This window comes from Saccopteryx bilineata, chromosome 11 (genome assembly GCF_036850765.1).
Source record: "Saccopteryx bilineata isolate mSacBil1 chromosome 11, mSacBil1_pri_phased_curated, whole genome shotgun sequence".
Taxonomy (NCBI): Eukaryota; Metazoa; Chordata; class Mammalia; order Chiroptera; family Emballonuridae; genus Saccopteryx; species Saccopteryx bilineata.
The window spans coordinates 32,887,830-32,906,943 of record NC_089500.1 but is presented as its reverse complement, the minus strand read 5'-3'; the positions used below and the strand labels follow the sequence as shown (position 1 = coordinate 32,906,943).

Below are 19,114 nucleotides of genomic sequence, written 5' to 3'. Positions count from 1 at the left end.
GGACAGCTCATCTGCCTACAAGCCATTTTCACTGTCTCGGGCTACGTGGGCTGATGGTGACGAGATGCCAAACCACCCACGGCTTGGAGCTCAGCATTCAGATACTGGAATGCCCACATCCAGACAAGTGAGTAGCTCCCTTGTCATCCGCCTGAGTCACCCATGAAAGATGTGCAGTGGTACAGGAGCCGGAGGAAACTTTTACCTGTACTTTCCAATGAAGTTGAACACAACATCTAACAGTGCTCTGCACAGATTTGGAAACACTGTAGCACAAAGCATTTACTCTGAAAAACACCAGCTCAGAGAGTAAAACAGAGCTGGCCTTTAAGCTGGTTGTCAGAAAACCTCCTAAATCTGGGGCAACCTTGTTCCTGGAAACACATTTTAAGTGTAGACTTCTGAATAAGAAGTCTGTTGAAGAGAAACACAAATATTATTATATCAGGACTTATTTCTCCAGGTCGACACTAAAAACCACATATCCACGACAACGCAAACAAACAGATTCAACACAGATACAGTTATGAGGAAACATACACATAACCTTCCTATTGATTCCTATAAAATTCCTAAGCTAAAAATTCGCTCCATTAATGCAAACACAATAAAGTAGGTCTGCTGTACGAAAGGTCCCAGTCTAAACAGTGTAAACTCATCGAAGGCTCTAAAGAGCTCACAGTTAGGATCGTTCAGTTGCCACGGCAATGCCCTTTCAGAAGCGAGAATTTGTTTCAGGTTCTTCCAGGTCCTATTCTTCTTGCCAGCGATGGCACCACCATGGCCAGAGTGCTCGAATTAGAAGCATGGATGAGAAGAAACAAAAATCAATGAAAAGCACCATTTCAGAATCTGACATTCATGCTTATTCCTAACTGTAATATACCCCTTATTCTGTCAGCAATCATTTGTACCCCAGAGCCTTTTATAAAAAAAAGTATTGCACCATACACTTAAATCTTATAAAAAACAATGTTTTTTAATTGTCAAAATCCATGAGTTAGTTGGTGATGGAGTAGAAATAAAAAAATTTTTTTTACACACACACAGAAAAGCACATCCTTTATTGCAATGGTCCCCAACCCCGGGGCGGCAGAGAAAGAATAACTTCCATTATTTCCGTTTTATTTATATTTAAGTCTGAACGATGTTTTATTTTTAAAAAATGACCAGATTCCCTCTGTTACATCCGTCTAAGACTCACTCTTGACGCTTGCCCCGGTCACGTGATACATTTATCTGTCCCACCCTAAAGGTCGGTCTGTGAAAATATTTTCTGACATTAAACTGGTCCATGGCCCAAAAAAGGTTGGGGACCACTGCTTTTTTTTTTTTTTTTTTCATTTTTCTGAAGTTGGAAACAGGGAGAGACAGTCAGACAGACTCCCGCATGCGCCCGACCGGGATCCACCCGGCACGCCCACCAGGGGCGACGCTCTGCCCACCAGGGGGCGATGCTCTGCCCATCCTGGGCGTCGCCATGTTGCGACCAGAGCCACTCTAGCGCCTGAGGCAGAGGCTACAGAGCCATCCCCAGCGCCCGGGCCATCTTTGCTCCAATGGAGCCTTGGCTGCGGGAGGGGAAGAGAGAGACAGAGAGGAAAGCGCGGCGGAGGGGTGGAGAAGCAAATGGGCGCTTCTCCTGTGTGCCCTGGCCGGGAATCGAACCCGGGGGGGACCACTGCTTTATTGGGCTAACTTTATATAACTCTCACACAAATTTCCCACTACTTTAAAATAATTTTCCTACAAAATTAGATGCAAACTCATGACCACATTTCTAAAGTCCCATCTGAGGGCACGTCTCTGCCTTGCAAATTACTGGTGAGCCTGGAAAACCCAAGTATGCTTCCATCATGGCATGGCAAGCCTTCTGGAAATATTTTTTTCTTTTTCTCCTATGAGGATGACAAAATAAAATGGAAAGAATAGCAAAATCTGTTGCAGGCTCTGGTAATACTGTTTTTAAAACTAATTAATGAAAAATAACCTTATAAATGGTATAATCTGAATCACTGTAATTTATTATCTCTCTCAAGAATGAAAGGAAAAGTAGTCTGTTTCAACCATATGGTACAATAGCTTAGATTTACTTAAAGAAAAGGCACTTCTTCTCTGACCCTACCCCTCCCACAAAGCCCAGGACAGAGAAGGTGGCAACTAGGACTGACAGAGAAGGGGACGCCAGTGCCATCTGGGCTGCAGGCCCAGCATGATTAGAATTGTATGGCTGTTTGGTTTTTAATTTATCAAACACCTTAGATGCTTACCACAAAGTTGGGATCCTTAAATGGCAAAGGTTTAGAAGTTTTTTCCATAGGTCCTGTGCTAAAATCAGAGGGTACCACTTTATTCTCACTTACGGCTTCCATGCTGATACCCTTAAAATACAATAAGAATAGTAGGAGGTCAGTATCTTTCAGCTGAGTTCCCTAACTCTGCTCTCAACACACAAAAAATGACACCACAGGGTGTGCCCAGAGTCCCAGCAGGTGGCCCGCACCAGAGGAAGACATGTTAGCCTGGCCACAGCACCTGCTGGGCAGAAGCCACAGGAGAGACAGCCAGGACCCCAGCTTCCATGCTTTCCCGCCCCCCATGCGCCAAGCACAGGGATGGGTGTCCTATCTGAGCTGGCTCATTTAACTCTGACAACCACTACAAGGTAGTGCTATTATCCCCAGTGGACCGAAAAACTGAGGCTATCCATGACACCACACGGTCCTTACTCCTGATTTTGTCAAACTATGTCTTGAAATTTTAAGACAAAAAAGGTCCAGCCCTGTTACAGGTCTCATCAGCCAGGTCCCTGGCTACAGCTGGTATGCTTAGGGTGCCCAACAGGACGTGGGCATTCTGAGAGGGAGAGGAGGCTAGACGTCAGCTGACAAGCAGGCTAATATGCTTTAAATCACAAAACCTTTTAAGCTAAAAATCACAAAGGAAAAACAAGACAAAAAAATCACTTCTGATTTGTAATGCCATTTCCAGTCTTTCCAGACTGCATTAAACTGGGTTGTTTTTTTTAATATAGTTAACATAAGCCGAAATGCACAGATCTTATGTATAGGTTTCATTAGTTTTGCCAAATGTTTACACTTGTGTGACACATGCCCCTGCCGAGATAGGTAACATTTCATCATCCCAGAAAGTTCCCTCGGCTTCTTCCGAGTCAATACCTTCCACCCTCGGGGGCAACCCCTGTTCTGATTTCTACCACATTCTTCTACCTGTTCTAGAACTTCATGAGGGAAATCTGACGGCACGTCCTGCTTCTTTAGCTCAACAGAATGTTTGAGTGTTATCCATGCTCTTGCCTGAATCAGTCATTTGTTTCACTGAATCTGTATAATAGTCAGCAGAGTGCTGTTTTCCTGGGTGGATGTACCAGAATTTGTTTATCCATTTCTGTTGAAAAAATCATGTCATTTTTTACCCTGGCCAGGTGGCTCAATGAATAGAGCATCTATCTGGTGTATGTACATCCCAGGTTCAATTCACAGTCAAGGCACACAGGAGATGTGACCATCTGCTTCTTTCCCCTTCCCTCTCTCCCTTCTCTCCCTCTTCTCCTCCTGCAGCCAGTGGCTCGACTGGTTCAAATGTTGGCTCTGGGCGCTGAGAATAGCTCAGTTGGTCCGACTGTTGGCTTCAGACACTGAGGATAGCTCGACTGATTCAAGCATTGGCCTCAGACGGGGGTTGCCAGGTGGATCATGGTCAGGGCGCATGCAGAAGTCTGTCTCACTATCTCCCCTCCTTTCACTTAAAAAAAAAAGTCAGGTCATTTTCAGACTTCAGCTATTATAAAGAAAGCTGCTGTAACATATCTGTATGAGCGTTTGTGTGGACATGTGTTTTTACTCCTCTTGCGTAAATACCTAGGAGTGAAATGGTTGGGTTACAGGGTAATAGGGAATATAGTCAATAATATTCTAATAACTATGTATGGTATCAGATGGGTATGAGACTTATCAGAACGATCACTTAGTAAGTTATGTAATGTCTAATCACTGGGTTGTATACCTGAAATAATATGATACTGCATGTCAACTATAATTGAAAAATAAAACATTGTATCACACAAACACACAAAGGAAACTGCCAAATTATTTTCCTAAATGGTTGCACTCTTACATTCCAGCAGCAGTATGAGAGTTGTGGTTATATAACTATATATCCCACCCCATCCCCCCACCACACCTACTTCTCCCCCCAGTGGCACCCATGTGGAAGAAGGGGAGCGGGGGCGTTAGGGACCACTCTGCTGCAATAGCTCCCTGAGCAGCACCTTCTCAAACACTTGCCCAACTCCTCTCCACGTCCCTCCACATGGGTCTGAACCCCAGCTAGGGAGTCTGGGGCCTGTGCTCTTTCTCTCTTCATACTTCCTCTTCTGTCTGGACTGCCCTCACCTCATCCTCCCCCATTCACAGTCCTTCCTTTTATCCCCTCCAAGGCCCAGTTCCAGTGTCAACTCGCTAAGAACTAAGAGGCCTCCAATTTCTCATCCTTTTCCTACCATCTGTAGCCACAGTGATGCCTCTTTCGCCTGTCCCCTCCTTCCCTCCCTCCCTCCTCTCTCTCGCCACCACTCCTTCCGTTTTTTGCCCAGCTCTGGCCCCTTCCTCAGCTGTGAGCTTCGGAGAAGTGACTCTGTAGTGTACATCTTGCCCATCCCACTCTCCACAGCACAGTCCATGACACACTTTAAATGCACCTTTGATGTCACTCCCCTACTTACAACTGCTCTGTAGCTCCCACCGCCTTTGGGGTTGGGAACAAATTCTGCCCTCCTCTCCCGTCCTGCTTCCTGCTCCCCTTCCTTCCTGTATATTGTGTCTTCTGGTGCAAAAACCATTGAGTCATTTTCTATACAACACAAATAGTTTCTGATTTTTCCATTTTTATTCATGCTTCACCAAAATTCTTTTTATTTTTTTATTTTACTTTGTTGCAGGAAAACAACACCTAAACGGAGGATAACAGATACCCAGACAACTTAATAGAGGAAGAATTTATTAGTAGCCAGCAGAGCACGTGACGCTAGTAGCACCAAAGCACGAGCTCCCAGAAGTTAGATTTCTTCCACCTTATAGATCTTTTACAGGGCCCATACAAGGGCGTGTCTTTCCTTTGTCCAAGGTCCTATGTGCACCTCATGACTCAAAGTGAGGCGGGGCAGCAAGGGGGAAGGGGCTTCCAGACCCCTGGTCCTAGCTATGTACAGATCCTGTGTTTCTTGTGAGTATTGTAAGAGTCTCCAGGAGATCAATTAGAGATGTGGATAATCTTTAACTGGCTGAGTGAGTCATTCTTGCAGGCTCCTTCTTCTGTATTTTTCTGGTTTCTCCCCTCTCACTTATTTATTTATTTATGTGAGAAAGAGGAAGACAGGAAGGGAGAGAGATGAAAAGCATCACCTCATAGTTGTGGCACTTTAGTTGTTCATTGATTGCTTCTTATACGTGCCTTGACTAGGGGGGCTCCAGCTGAGCCAATGACCCTTTCAAACCAGAGACTATGGGGTCACGTCTCATGCTCAAGCTGGTGAGCCAATGCTCAGGCCAGATGAGCCTGTGTTCAAGCCGATGACCTTGGTGTTTCGAACATGGGTCCTCAGTCCCAGGTTGAAGCTTTATCCACTGAGCCACCACCTGGTCAGGCACACCAAAATTCTTTTTTTTAAACATATATATATATATATTTTAAATTTACTGATTTACCATATTTTTGCATAGAGGAGACAGAGGAGAGGCATCAGGGAGAAGCAGGAAGCATCATCTCTTGTAGTAGTTGCCTCCTGTATGTGCCTTGACCAGGCAAGCCCAGGGTTTCGAACTGGTGACTTTGGCATTCCAGGCTGACGCTTTATCCATTGTGCTACCACAGGTCAGGCCAAAATTCTTTTCATCAGGATTAGTCCGTGTCAGATTGAACTTTACAACCAAGACTAGATTTAGTGTTTTGTATATAAGTAACTTTTACTGCACTTAGGATTGTCCCCTCACCGTCACAGCATTTGTCCCAAGTACATGTGACCTGGGAAACACAGTTTGATGAGGGAGACCCGAGTTTCCCATCACATTTAATCACTAGCCATTCCCCTGTGTAGCCAGTGGTCAATGTGTTGACTATTTCTTAGAGCAATACCTATTATAAATTAGATATATGATTGATAGTTTATATTTATGTCTTAGTCAATGAAAAAACACAGCTTTTGAAACAGGCAGGGAACAAGAGACCAGAAAGAGACAAAGATGAGAGATGAGCAGACGAGGAAAGGGTAGAGTCAGAGTGAGAACGCAGGGATCAAAACATCCTGTGTCACTTGGTGGCTCACTCTTCTGTCCCCTGTATCAAACCCATTGCCTGGCACAAAGTAAGTACCAAATCCTCAATGACTGGGTGACTGATTGACCAGAGTTAAGCAACAAGGCAGTGCATAACTAAATGCCAACATCAGTACTGAAGATGTATAGTCTCAGGAATTCACTGTAAGGAACCGTCTCTGGGTGGGCTGCAGTGGTCAAATGCAAAGACACACAGGAAGGATAATTCAGAAACAACTGCACTTGGTTACCTACGGGGCACAGGGAATCCCGTAGGAAAGGGCGGGGTGATGGGAGGGGAAGAGAGAGCAGTAAACTTCTCTGAGTAGAGCTTTTTGTAAAATTTTGACCTTTGGAACCACGTTAAAGTTTCACATACTAAAGAAAAATAATAATAAAACCAACAAGGATGGAGCAACAGATAAAAGAAAATGGAATACAAACAAAACCAAATCAACCTAACTGTATTTGGAATGAGTAACAACCACACTGGAGGGGAGGAAGGGAGAAATAACTTCAGTGACTTTGAGCACAGTATCCTAACAATATAACCTAAGCTTAAAGACAAAAAGAACCAGAAACAATTGATAGGCTTGTTTCTCATAGGGCAGGGGTTCCCAAACTTTTTACACAGGGGGCCAGTTCACTGTCCCTCAGACCACTGGAGGGCCAGACTATAAAAAAAACTATGAACAAATCCCTATGCACACTGCACAGATCTTATTTTAAAGTAAAAACAAACAAACAAACAAAAAAAAACGGGAACAAATACAATATTTAAAATAAAGAAAAGTAAATTTAAATCAACCAACTGACCAGTATTTCAATGGGAACTATGCTCCTCTCACTGACCACCAATGAAAGAGGTGCCCCTTCTGGAAGTGCGGCGGGGGCTGGATAAATGGCCTCAGGGGGCCGCATGTGGCCCGGGGGCCATAGTTTGGGGACCCCTGTCATAGGGTATACCACTTCCTATGAATTCTAAGATGAAGCAAATAAGGAACAAAGGAAGGCCAGAATGAACCTTGCACTACTGCAGGGGTCGGGAACCTTTTTGGCTGAGAGAGCCATGAACTCCACATATTTTAAAATGTAATTCCATAAGAGTCATACAACGACCCGTGTACGTTACGCATTATCCAACATTATCCAATAAAAAGTTGGTGTTGTCCTGGAGGACAGCTGTGATTGGCTCCAGCCACTCGCAATCATGAACATGAGCGGTAGGAAATGAATGAATTGTAATGCATGAGAATGTTTTATATTTTTAATGTTATTATTTTTTATTAAAGATTTGTCAGCGAGCCATAGGTTCCCGACCTCTACACTACTGGATTAAAATCAGAGGTTACCAATATTAACTCCTGGTTTTTGACTTAGTTCTCACCACCGAGAGGGATGGCGAGTTCTCGCCAGTAGCCACGGCCACCATCACAGCCGCCTGGCCCATGCAGGTTCGCATTTGATTCGGACAGACGGTAATGAAACAATGGAGTCAAGAACTGATGGGCCATGAGCTTTAATCCTAGCTTGCACCCAGCAGGCAAGAAATACACACAGTAGGAAAACACTTCCCTTTCCATTCAGGGCTCCCAAAGCCACTGACTTATCCGAGTTTCCTAGAATCAAAGGTTTTTACTTCACCAGCCTTATTCACCTCTGTTCCCCATCTCCTTCCCTCTGCACAAACTGGCTTCTCCTTCAGTACTCCACCATCTTGGCTGCTTCTCCTCTCCTCCACGTGGCTTTTCTCTGCTCTCCCCTAGCATGGGGCACTCCTCTGCCCCATTTTATAGTGTAGAATCAAAACCTTAAATCCAATATACAAACAAGGAAGTCTCTGATACAGAGTCACTTATCTGAGGCATAATGGGATTCCTCATGAGAGTGCACCACCCCACATCATGCAACAGTCAAGGGTGTGGGGAAAAGCTTAGTCTTAAAACTAAACCTTAGGCTATAACGACCCTGCCTGCTTACAGCCTGTCCCCCACACCCAATGCTAACTATAAGCAAGCAAACATATATATCATTTACAAACTTATTTGACCAACAGCTGGAAACAATGAACAATGGGCAGACCCTGGTTTTTCTGGATTATTTTCCAAGAACTAGCGATCCTTGAAGAAATGCTGACTCCAGGGCTGGATCAGGAAAGTACAAGATGAATCTTGTAGTAAGAAATGGATGAATGTAAAGCCAGAAGCCACGGCCACTATCACAGCAGCCCGGCCCATGCAGGTTCGCATTGGATTCGGATAGTTGGTAAATAAACAACGGAGCCAAAAACTGATGGGCCAACATCTTTAATCCTAGCTTGCACCCGGCGGGCAAGTAAAAACACACACTGGGCTCCAAAACCCACTCACATTCAGTGCTCACAAAGCTACTGACTTATCCGAGTTTCCTAGAATCAAAGGTTTCTAGCTCACCAGACTTATTCACCTCTGTTCCCCATCTCCTTCCTTCTCCCTGCACAAACTCTGCACAAACTGGCCTCTCACTCAACACTCCGCCATCTTGGCTGCTTCTCCTGGCCTACTCCACGTGGCCTTTCTCTGCTCTCTGCTCTCTCCTCTGCTAATCTCAGGAACCAAGAGAGCAAGCTCCCGTTCTGCCCCTATTTTATAGTGTAGAAATCAAAACCTTTAATCCAATATACAAAATAGGGAAGTCTCTAATACAAAGTCACTTCTCTGAGGCATGATGGGATTGTACCACCCCACATTAAAAAGGGTGGGAAAGGCTTAATCCCAAAACCAAGCCCCAGGCTACAACGATCCTGCCTGCCCACAGCCTGCCCCCAACACACATTAATATCACCTGGGCAACGGCCTCCACATGGGCAGTGTCATCTTTAACAAAGTGAGCATAATACATTTTATCTGCCCAACAATGAACCAGAAAGTAAGAAAGCTATTGTACCAGTTTGCTAGAGCTGCCATAATAAGATACCACAGACTAAGGTATAAACAACAGAAATTTCTCACAGTTCTGGAGAGTAGAAGCCCAAGATCCAGAAGCCAGCAGGGTTGATTTCTCCTAAGGCCTCTCTCCTTCACTTGTAGATGGCTCTCTCCTCAGTGTCTTCACAAGACTTTTCCACTGTATAAGTGCCTTCCTGGTGTCTCTCCTTCTTCTTACAGGACACTGATCATATTGGATTAGGAACCCACCCTATATGAATTCATTGAGCCTTTATTATCTCCTTAATGGTCCCACCTTTAATATAGTAACATTCTGAGGTGTACTGAGGGTTAGGACTATTGCATATGAATCCTGGGGAGACATAGTTCAGTGCATAACAGCACTCACAAAATGATGGAGGAATATTAAAGGACACAGGAGCGAGAAAGGCTGATGGATGTTGTTGGGCAGATAAAATGTATTATGCTCACTTTGTTAAAGATGGCACTGCCCACGTGGAGGCTGTTGCCCAGGTGATATTAATGTGTGTTGGGGGCGGGCTGTGGGCAGGCAGAATCCTTGTAGCTTGGGGCTTGGTTTTGGGATTAAGCCTTTCCCACCCTTTTTGATGTGGGGTGGTACAATCCCATCATGTCCCAGATAAGTGACTTTGTATTAGAGACTTCCCTATTTTGTATATTGGATTAAAGGTTTTGATTTCTACACTATAAAATGGGGGTGGAACGAGAGCTTGCTCTCTTGATTCCTGGGATAAGCTTTAGAGAGCAGAGCAGAGAAAGGCCATGTGGAGGAGGCCAGGCGAAGCAGCCAAGATGGCGAAGTGTTAGGTGAGAAGCCAGTTAGTGCAGAGTTTGTGCAGGGAGAAGGAAGGAGATGGGGAACAGAGGTGAATAAAGTCTGGTGAGCTAGAAACCTTTGATTCTAGGAAACTCGGATAAGTCAGTAACTTTATGAGCACTGAATGTGAGTGGGTTTTGAAGCCCAGTGTGTGTTTTTACTTGCCCGCCAGGTGCAAGCTAGAATTAAAGATGAAAGCCCATCAGTTCTTGGCTCCGGTGTTTCTTTACCGACTGTCCAAATCCAGCGCGAACCTGCATGGGCCGGGCTGCTATAGTGATGGTAGCCCTGTGTTGGGCGGATAAAATGTATTATGCTCACTTTGTTAAAGATGCCGTCGCCCAGGTGATATTAATGTGTGTTGGGGGCAGGCAGGATCATTGTAGCCTGGGGCTTGGTTTTGGGATTGAGCCTTTCCCACCCTTTTTGATGTGGGGTGGTACAATCCAATCATGCCTCAGAGAAGTGACTTTGTATTAGAGACTTCCCTATTTTGTATATTGGATTAGAGGTTGTGAAGCTACACTATAAAACAGGGGTAGAACGGGAACTTGCCCGCTTGGTTCCTGAGATTATCTTCAGAAGAGAGAGTAGAGCTAGCAGCGGAAGGAGGCCACGTGGAGTAGGCCAGGAGAAGCAGCCAAGATGGTGGAGTGCTGAGTGAGATGCCAGTTTGTGTAGAGTTTGTATCTGGGATAAGAAAGGAGATGGGGAACTGAGGAGAACAAGGCTGGTGAGCTAGAAACCTTTGATTCTAGGAAACTCGGATAAATCAGTAGCTTTGTGAGCACTGAATGTGATTGGGTTTTGGAGCCCAGTGTGTGTTTTTACTTGCCCGCTGGTGCAAGCTAGAATTAAAGACTATGGCCCACCAATTTGTGGCTCCATTTTTTTCTTTACCGACTGTCCGAATCCAATGCGAACCTGCATGGGCCGGGCTGCTGTGGTAATGGCCCTGGCCGTGGCTACTGGCTTTACACCCTGGCCTTAGATACTGGCTTTACACCCAGTGTGTGTTTTTTGCTTGCCCACCGGGTGCAAGCTAGGATTAAAGACTATGGCCCACCAGTTTTTGGCTCCGTTGTTTCTTTACCGACTATCCGAATCCAATGCGAACCTGCATGGGCCAGGCTGCTGTGATGGTGGTCCTGGCTTCTGGCTTTACAGATGTGGGCTGTCCGGAGGCTGGGCCTACAGGGTGGCCTAAATTAAGTGACAGAGCAAAACAACTCTAAGAGCTACGCAGTGAGCATCCTATCAGAACCAAAAATCGTGACAGCTAGGGACAACTCAGGAAAAAGGGCAGATGTAAAGGAGGTTTCCTGGGGCCAGATATACTTTAAGTTTCAACTTTATTGAATTTTTCATACCAAAAATGACTACTTATATAATGTTATTTCCACCTGGGAGAAAATAAGCAAACAGAACTGCTACAGAAGACAAAAGGAAGTATGAAGGGGAAATGAAGAAGGAGGCCCCCAGCCTCCAGTGGGTGATTACAGAACACGCCCAGCTCAGAGCTCCACCACCCTCAGGCAGGGCCTTAGCTTTATCTCCTTCTCCAGAACTGTTGCAAGACTGCATGTTTCCCCCTTCTCCCCAGGTTCCTAGCCATTAAGGTGGAAGGCCCAGCAAAATCCTAGGAAGGAATACAAGGCATTCCTTTTTTTTTTTTAATTATTTTTATTTTATTCATTTCAGAGAAGAGAGAGAGAGAGAGAAAGAAAGTGGGGAGGAGCAGGAAGCATCAACTCCCATATGTGCCTTGACCAGTGTAAAGCCAGAAGCCACGGCCAGGGCCACTAACACAGCAGCCTCCTGGCCCATGCAGGTTCGCATTGGATTCGGACAGTCGGTAAAGAAACAATGGAGCCAAAAACTGGTGGGCCATTTTCTTTCATTCTAGCTTGCACCTGGCAGGCAAGTAAAAACACACACTGGGCTCCAAAACCCACTCACATTCAGTGCTCACAAAGCCACTGACTTATCCGAGTTTCCTAGAATCAAAGGTTCCTAGCTCACCAGCCTTATTCTCCTCAGTTCCCCATCTCCTTCCTTATCCCAGATACAAACTCTACACAAACTGGCATCTCACTCAGTACTCCGCCATCTTGGCTGCTTCTCCTGGCCTCCTCCACGTGGCCTCCTTCTGCTCTCTGCTCTGCTCTCTTCTCTAATCATCCCAGGAATCAAGAGGGCCAACTCTCGTTCTGCCCCCATTTTATATTGTAGCTTCACAATCTCTAATCCAATATACAAAATAGGGAAGTCTAATACAAAGTCACTTCTCTGAGGCATGATTGGATTGTACCACCCCACATCAAAAAGGGTGGGAAAGGCTTAATCTCAAAACCAAGCCCCAGGCTACAAGGATTCTCAACACACATTAATATCACCTGGGCAATGGCCTCACGTGGGCAGTACCATCTTTAACAAAGTGAGCATAATACATTTTATCTGCCCAACAACCAGGCAAGCCCAGGGTTTCAAACTGGCGACCTCAGCATTCCAGGTCAAGGCTTTATCCACTGCGCCATCACAGGTCAGGCAATCTTTTTTTTTTTTTTTTAAATAAATTTCTTTTTTTAAAAAAATATTTTTTATTTATTGATTTTTAGAGAGAGAGGAGTGAGAGAGAGAGGAAGAGAGAGAGAAGGGGGAGGAGCAGGAAGCATCAACTCCCATATGTGCCTTGACCATGGTTTCGAACCAGCGACCTCAGTGTTCCAGGTCAACGCTTTATCCCACTGCACCACCACAGGTCAGGCAGTCAGGCAGTCAGGCAATCTTTTGACATGGGTTGTTCCCAGGCCCGGGAGACCCAGAACACCTACAGGCAGAAATGCCTCATTGAGATCCTGGCAAGTAGTGCTGCCCAGAGGGCATTAAGGAAAGGGGATGTCTGCAACTCCACGTGCTTGGAAGGTCTGGAACAGGGGTCCTGTAAAGCCAGTAGCCAGGGCCACCATCACAGCAGCCCAGCCCATGCAGGTTCGCATTGGATTCAGACAGTTGGTAAAGAAACAACGGAGCCAAGAACTGGTGGGCCATTACCTTTAATCCTAGCTTGCACCCAGCGGGCAAGTAAAAACACACACTGGGCTCCAAAACCCACTCACATTCAGTGCTCACAAAGCCACTGACTTATCCGAGTTTCCTAGAATCAAGGTTTCTAGCTCACCAGACTTATTCACCTCTGTTCCCCCTCTCCTTCCTTCTCCCTGCACAAACTCTGCACAAACTGGCCTCTCACTCAACACTCCGCCATCTTGGCTGCTTCTCCTGGCCTACTCCACGTGGCCTTTCTCTGCTCTCCTCTGCTCTCTCCTCTAATGATAATCTCAGGAACCAAGAGAGCAAGCTCTCGTTCTGCCCTCATTTTATACTGTTGATTCATAACCTTTAATCCAATATACAAAATAGGGAAGTCTCTAATACAAAGTCACTTATCAGAGACATGATGGGACTGTACCACCCCACATCAAAAAGGGTGGGAAAGGCTTAATCCCAAAACCAAGCCCCAGGCTACAAGGATTCTGCCTGCCCACAGCCTGCCCCCAACACACATTAATATCATCTGGGTGACAGCTTTCACGTGGGCAGCGTCATCTTTAATAAAGTGAGCATAATATATTTTATCTACCCAACAGGTCCCCAAACTTTTTACACAGGGGGCCAGTTCACTGTCCCTCAGACCATTGGAAGGCCGGACTATAAAAAAACTATGAACATATCCCTATGCATACTGCACAAATCTTATTTTAAAGTAAAAAAACAAAATGGGAACAGAAGGGCCTGCTTTTGGCTAATGAGATGGTCAATGTGCTCCTCTCGCTGACCACCAATGAAAGAGGTGCCCCTTCCAGAAGTGTGGCGGGGGCTGGATAATGGCCTTGGGGGCCGTATGTGGCCTGCGGGCCGTAGTTTGGGTACCCTTGGTCTGGAAGCTCTGTCAGGAAAGAGGATGCACCAGCAGACAGGTACATCTGCTGAAAGGAGGGGGAGGTGGTGAGAAAAGGAAAGCTGGCATCACCAGTACGAGTGGCACGCTTGAGGAGGGTCAAAAAGGGGATGAGGATGATGTGCTCATGCACTGATTTTCAAAACCGGCCCCTCCTGCTCATTTAGCCACTCCATCCTCTTCTCGTCCCTCATCAGTGGGCCAGACCCTCCACCAAGGAGTCACGCTGAAGAAGGGACAGATGAACTAAGCTGCATCATTACAGAACTGCATCCTGCCTCTCAAACAGTGAGGGAACTCTTCCCTCTCTGACCAGGCTCCAAAAGAATACCCCACTCTGGGCCCTGGCCGGTTGGCTCAGCGGTAGAGCGTCAGCCTGGTGTGCGGGGGACCCGGGTTCAATTCCCAGCCAGGGCACATAGGAGAAGCGCCCATTTGCTTCTCCACGACCCCCCCTTCCTCTCTGTCTCTCTCTTCCCCTCCCGCAGCCGAGGCTCCATTGGAGCAAAGATGGCCTGGGCGCTGGGGATGGCTCCTTGGCCTCTGCCCCAGGTGCTAGAGTGGCTCTGGTCGCGGCAGAGCGACGCCCCGGAGGGGCAGAGCATCGCCCCCTGGTGGGCAGAGCATCCCCCTGGTGGGCGTGCCGGGTGGATCCCGGTCGGGCGCATGCGGGAGTCTGTCTGACTGTTTCTCCCCGTTTCCAGCTTCAGAAAAATACAAAAAAAAAAAATAATAATAAAAAAAAGAATACCCCACTCTGGCCCAGACCCAGGTTTTCTCCCTCGCTTTCCTCTTAAACTCTGCCCTCCATGTTACTGTGCCCTCATTCTTCCCTTCCCCTGGGCTTCGGCCACGCGGAGACTCCTGTTATTAGTGCCGGGATGAGAGGGAGAGACCTCAAAGGGAGGATCAAGTCTGTGAGGCAGGGATGTAATAAAATAAAATTTAAATCCATTTTACTAAACCACTATAACACTACGAGACTTTACAAGGTGAACTGTCCCGCCTCGAGGCATGAACACCCTAAAAAGAGGAGAGAAATAACACCTAGCTCTAAAATAGCTAATGTAAGTCCTAGGGACGAGAAACCTGGCCTGCTATCAAAGAAGAGCGCATGCCTGCTTCTGAGACAAGTCAGCGAGGCCTCAGCTATGCCCTACTGTAGAGCCCAAATAAATGGCTTCATCTCTCCAGGATGCATGACTGCGTACCTGACTCAGACGTAAGGATAACTTGAGCAGTCTGTCTGTGGTTACAAAGAACAGAAACAAATGTCCTTTGTCTTATCACTGGAAAAAATCAAACGTCTACTTAAATCTATCTAATAGTATTCTGGATTCAAACAGCTGACCCCAGCCTAAAACTACAGGGTTAGTGTAGGGTTACTTGAAACAGCAAAACTGTGAGGTACAATCTAAATATTCAAATATCATCAGTTAAGAACATTCAATTCCTTGAGAAGTCTATCAACATAGAGCCAGGTCCATGATATAATGCTAAGTGAAAAGCAGGACATACAATGTTATAGACCAAATACAATGATGTAAAACTACATTTATACATAGAAAACACAAGTTATTATAGTTGCTGGGGAAGAAGATTGGGGGACTTTTTACGTTCACTTTAAAAACAGGGAAAAAAAAGGAACTTCTAAAACTTAACATTATCATGATTTTTCTTAAAAGTTGGGGGTAGAATGATTAATATTTCTTTTTGACGAATAAACCAAATCAGTCCAGCATTCTCTGGCAGCCTCCAGATACAGAAGAGTCAGTCTATCATCATCTGTACCTTGCATTGATTGACCTTCCAAAGCACTGCTGCCTCTCATCTCATTTAGATGTCCTGTTAACTGCTTAACCATCACAAGTAAGTCTATGACCTGAAACTCAGTATGTTGGTCAATTAGGTCTCTGTGGATTTTATCAACTGGAGCGCGCATTTGGAAAGTCTAAAATGCCCTAGGTTGATCACACAGAATTCTCCCCAAAAGTATTTCTGTGCACATGGACTTCATTATATCAGAGATCTAATAATATCTTCTAAGGCAGGGAGTGACAACAGTGATATCAACAGAGGCAGCAAGAAAAAAGATGGTGGGCTCTGGACAGTAGACTGGGTTCCCACCTTGCCTCTACCACTTGGCAGCTGTGTGACCTTGGGAAAGTTATTTAACCTCTCTATGCTCCAGTCTTTTTATCTGTAGAATAACAATTCACTGGGGGTTCTTTTGAGGATTAAATAAGATAGTATTTATAAAGTACATGAAGCCTGACCTGTGGTGTCACAGTGAATAAAGCCTCAACCTAGAACACTGAGGTCACTGGTTCAAAACCCCGGGCTTGCCTAGTCAGAGCACATATGGGAGTTGATGCTTCCTGCTCCTCCCCTCTTCTTTCTCTTTCTCCTCTCTAAAATAAATAAATAAATAAATAAAATCTTTAAAAAAAAAAGTGCTTGGAACAGTGACGGAAACATAATAAATGCCCAATAAATATTAGTTATTATTATCATTATTTCTTTCACATTAGCACAGTGTGCACCATGCACCGTGGAGTATTTTCTCCACTGGGAGAGGACTCCAAGCAAAAGTATATAAAGAAGTCCTGAATATTAATAATTTTTAAAAACCCAATTAGAAAAAAATCACACTTCATAAAAGATACTGGAATGGTCGATAAGCATATGAAAAGGTGACTGGTATCATCAGTAATTAGAGAGACATTTAAAGGTGAACAAGCCCTGGCCGGTTGGCTCAGCGGTAGAGCGTCGGCCTAGCGTGCGGAGGACCCGGGTTCGATTCCCGGCCAGGGCACACAGGAGAAGCGCCCATTTGCTTCTCCACCCCTCCACCGCGCTTTCCTCCCTGTCTCTCTCTTCCCCTCCCGCAGCCAGGGCTCCATTGGAGCAAAGATGGCCCGGGCGCTGGGGATGGCTCTGTGGCCTCTGCCTCAGGCGCTAGAGTGGCTCTGGTCGCAACATGGCGATGCCCAGGATGGGCAGAGCATCGCCCCCTGGAGGGCAGAGCATCGCCCCTGGTGGGCGTGCCGGGTGGATCCCGGTCGGGCGCATGCGGGAGTCTGTCTGACTGTCTCTCCCTGTTTCCAGCTTCAGAAAAATGAAAAAAAAAATAAAAATAAATAAATAAATAAATAAATAAATAAATAAATAAATAAAGGTGAACAATGCCAAGTGCTGCCGAGGATGCGGAGCACTAGAACTCGCATACTTCGCGGGTGAGAACGCACAACAGTGCAACTTCTTTGAGAAATACCATTTAACAATTTCGGAGTTAAATTCCTTATGATCCCACGATTCCATTTCCACCCACTTAACCAAAGGGCAATGAAAGCCTGTATCTACACAGACTTGTACAAGAATGTTCAGAGGAGCTTCAAAATGGTATACAACTCAAATTTCCATCAGTTGTGGTATATTTACACAATGTGCCAGATATACTGACACAAGTAATAACAGAAACGAATGAATGACTCTCAAAAAGTGTTTAAAACCCACACAGTCACAAAAGAATAGGTTCTGTACGATTCCATTTATATTCTGTTCAAAAACGCAAAGTCAATCAATGGTGAGAGATGTCAGAATAGGAAAAGAGTAAAGCCTGAGCAGGGTTACCAGGGAATTTTCTAGGGTTCTTAATACTGCTTTTTATCATAATCTCAGTGGTGGCCACCATAAAAAAGTCATTGACCTGTACTCTTAAGATTTGTGCATTTTGCTGTATGAAAAAAAAACACCTTGATAAAGTGTTTTTAAAAGGAGGAGTACTACTAATTACTAATGGAAGAAATGTCTCTAGAACATCGCTCTGGGTGAACACGCCACATCGTGTGCTGGAGAGGTCACAGTCACACACTCCAGGTCTGCTCTCTTATTGCTTTAAATAAAATGCAGGAGCCAAGACAAACGCTCATCTAATCCAACCACCCCTCTGCTGAAAGTTCTCTGTTGACATTTTGGAGTCTAGATTGCCCAGATCTAGTGCAGTCCGTACCAGGCATGGTGCTCAGGGCTTTCCGACCACGATCTCACTGAATCCTTTTAACAGCCCCATTCTGTAACACCACACTCTGGGACGGGGAAACTTAGGATCAAAAAAGCTCTTTTCTGAAATGCAGGAAACCACCTATTTCAATTCATCTTGCTATTCCTCCACGTAGGGCTTTGGGCGCTCAGCACCTGACATACACTCGGTAAATTCTGTCGAATGGACGAAGGGGAGACTTCATAATGTCTGCTTGACTGAAACTCAACAGAAAAAGTGCTGAGCCTCGCTCTGAACGACACCTAGAAGGGAGGAGACGGACCCACCACTAAGTCAGTAATAAGCTCCCCACCTGTTCTCAAGGGCAATGCAACGCAGGTGACTCTTTACCCAACTCCCACATGTCCAAAAAGGTAGAAACTGTTGCAAATGCACCACGAACTGAACCATCACATAACTGACGTCACAAAGAGCGGCGCTGCGCTCTGATTCGCTCTGCCCTGCAAAAGCGCCTTCACTCCGCCCGCACGGCCGCGCGCATGCGCTGTGATCGCGTTCCGCTCGTCCAACGCGCACGCGTAGACTAGTTGACCTACAGCGTACCTGTGCAAAGCTAGAGGCGGATACTTTTTTCTTCTTACTGGCGCCATATCCCCCGGTGCTGCTGCCGTTGTGGGAAGGACTGGCTGGCCTCTTCTTGCTGTTCCGGGCTATCCCCGGAATGGCAGTAGCGGCCACAATTGGGATTTGGGCCGCCATGGCTACCCTGGGTCTCCTTTCGCCCCCCTCCCCACTGCTTTCTCTGTGAAGGCCCTGGGACTTCCGGCTCGTCGTTACTTCCGTCTTAATGCTTGAAAACCCGGCCTGGACTCGCAGAGCACTGGCCGACTTCTCTCGGCCGAATCTAAAAGGCGGAGCTCGGTGCAGTCAATTCCGACAGAGCGGGAAGGTGTCTGCGGGGTGGCGTCCAGCTACTCTGGCACTAACAATCGGGGCACGTGCTTTGCAAATCCCTAGCGATCGAGGAATAGAAAGTCTTGCCATCTTTTTTCT

At 45.9% G+C, this 19,114-nt stretch overlaps 1 protein-coding gene across 3 annotated transcripts in view; it reads right to left on the bottom strand.

The window, feature by feature from the left end:
• Window positions 1-18,892, bottom strand: part of INO80C (INO80 complex subunit C) — a 28,053-nt gene extending 9,161 nt beyond the window's left edge. Inside the window, exons 1-3 of one of the 3 annotated variants that reach the window (XM_066246955.1) lie at window positions 18,665-18,892; window positions 2,271-2,381; window positions 681-792 (exon numbers count right to left, since the gene is read on the bottom strand). In XM_066246955.1, coding sequence (XP_066103052.1) covers window positions 681-792; window positions 2,271-2,381; window positions 18,665-18,820 — 379 coding nt within the window. In that variant the 5' untranslated portion in view covers window positions 18,821-18,892. Of the gene's footprint in view, window positions 1-680; window positions 793-2,270; window positions 2,382-18,413; window positions 18,544-18,664 lie in introns of those variants that run through there. The other 2 variants (XM_066246957.1, XM_066246956.1) reach the window with 2 other exon arrangements.
• Between the last annotated feature and the right edge of the window lie 222 nt (window positions 18,893-19,114).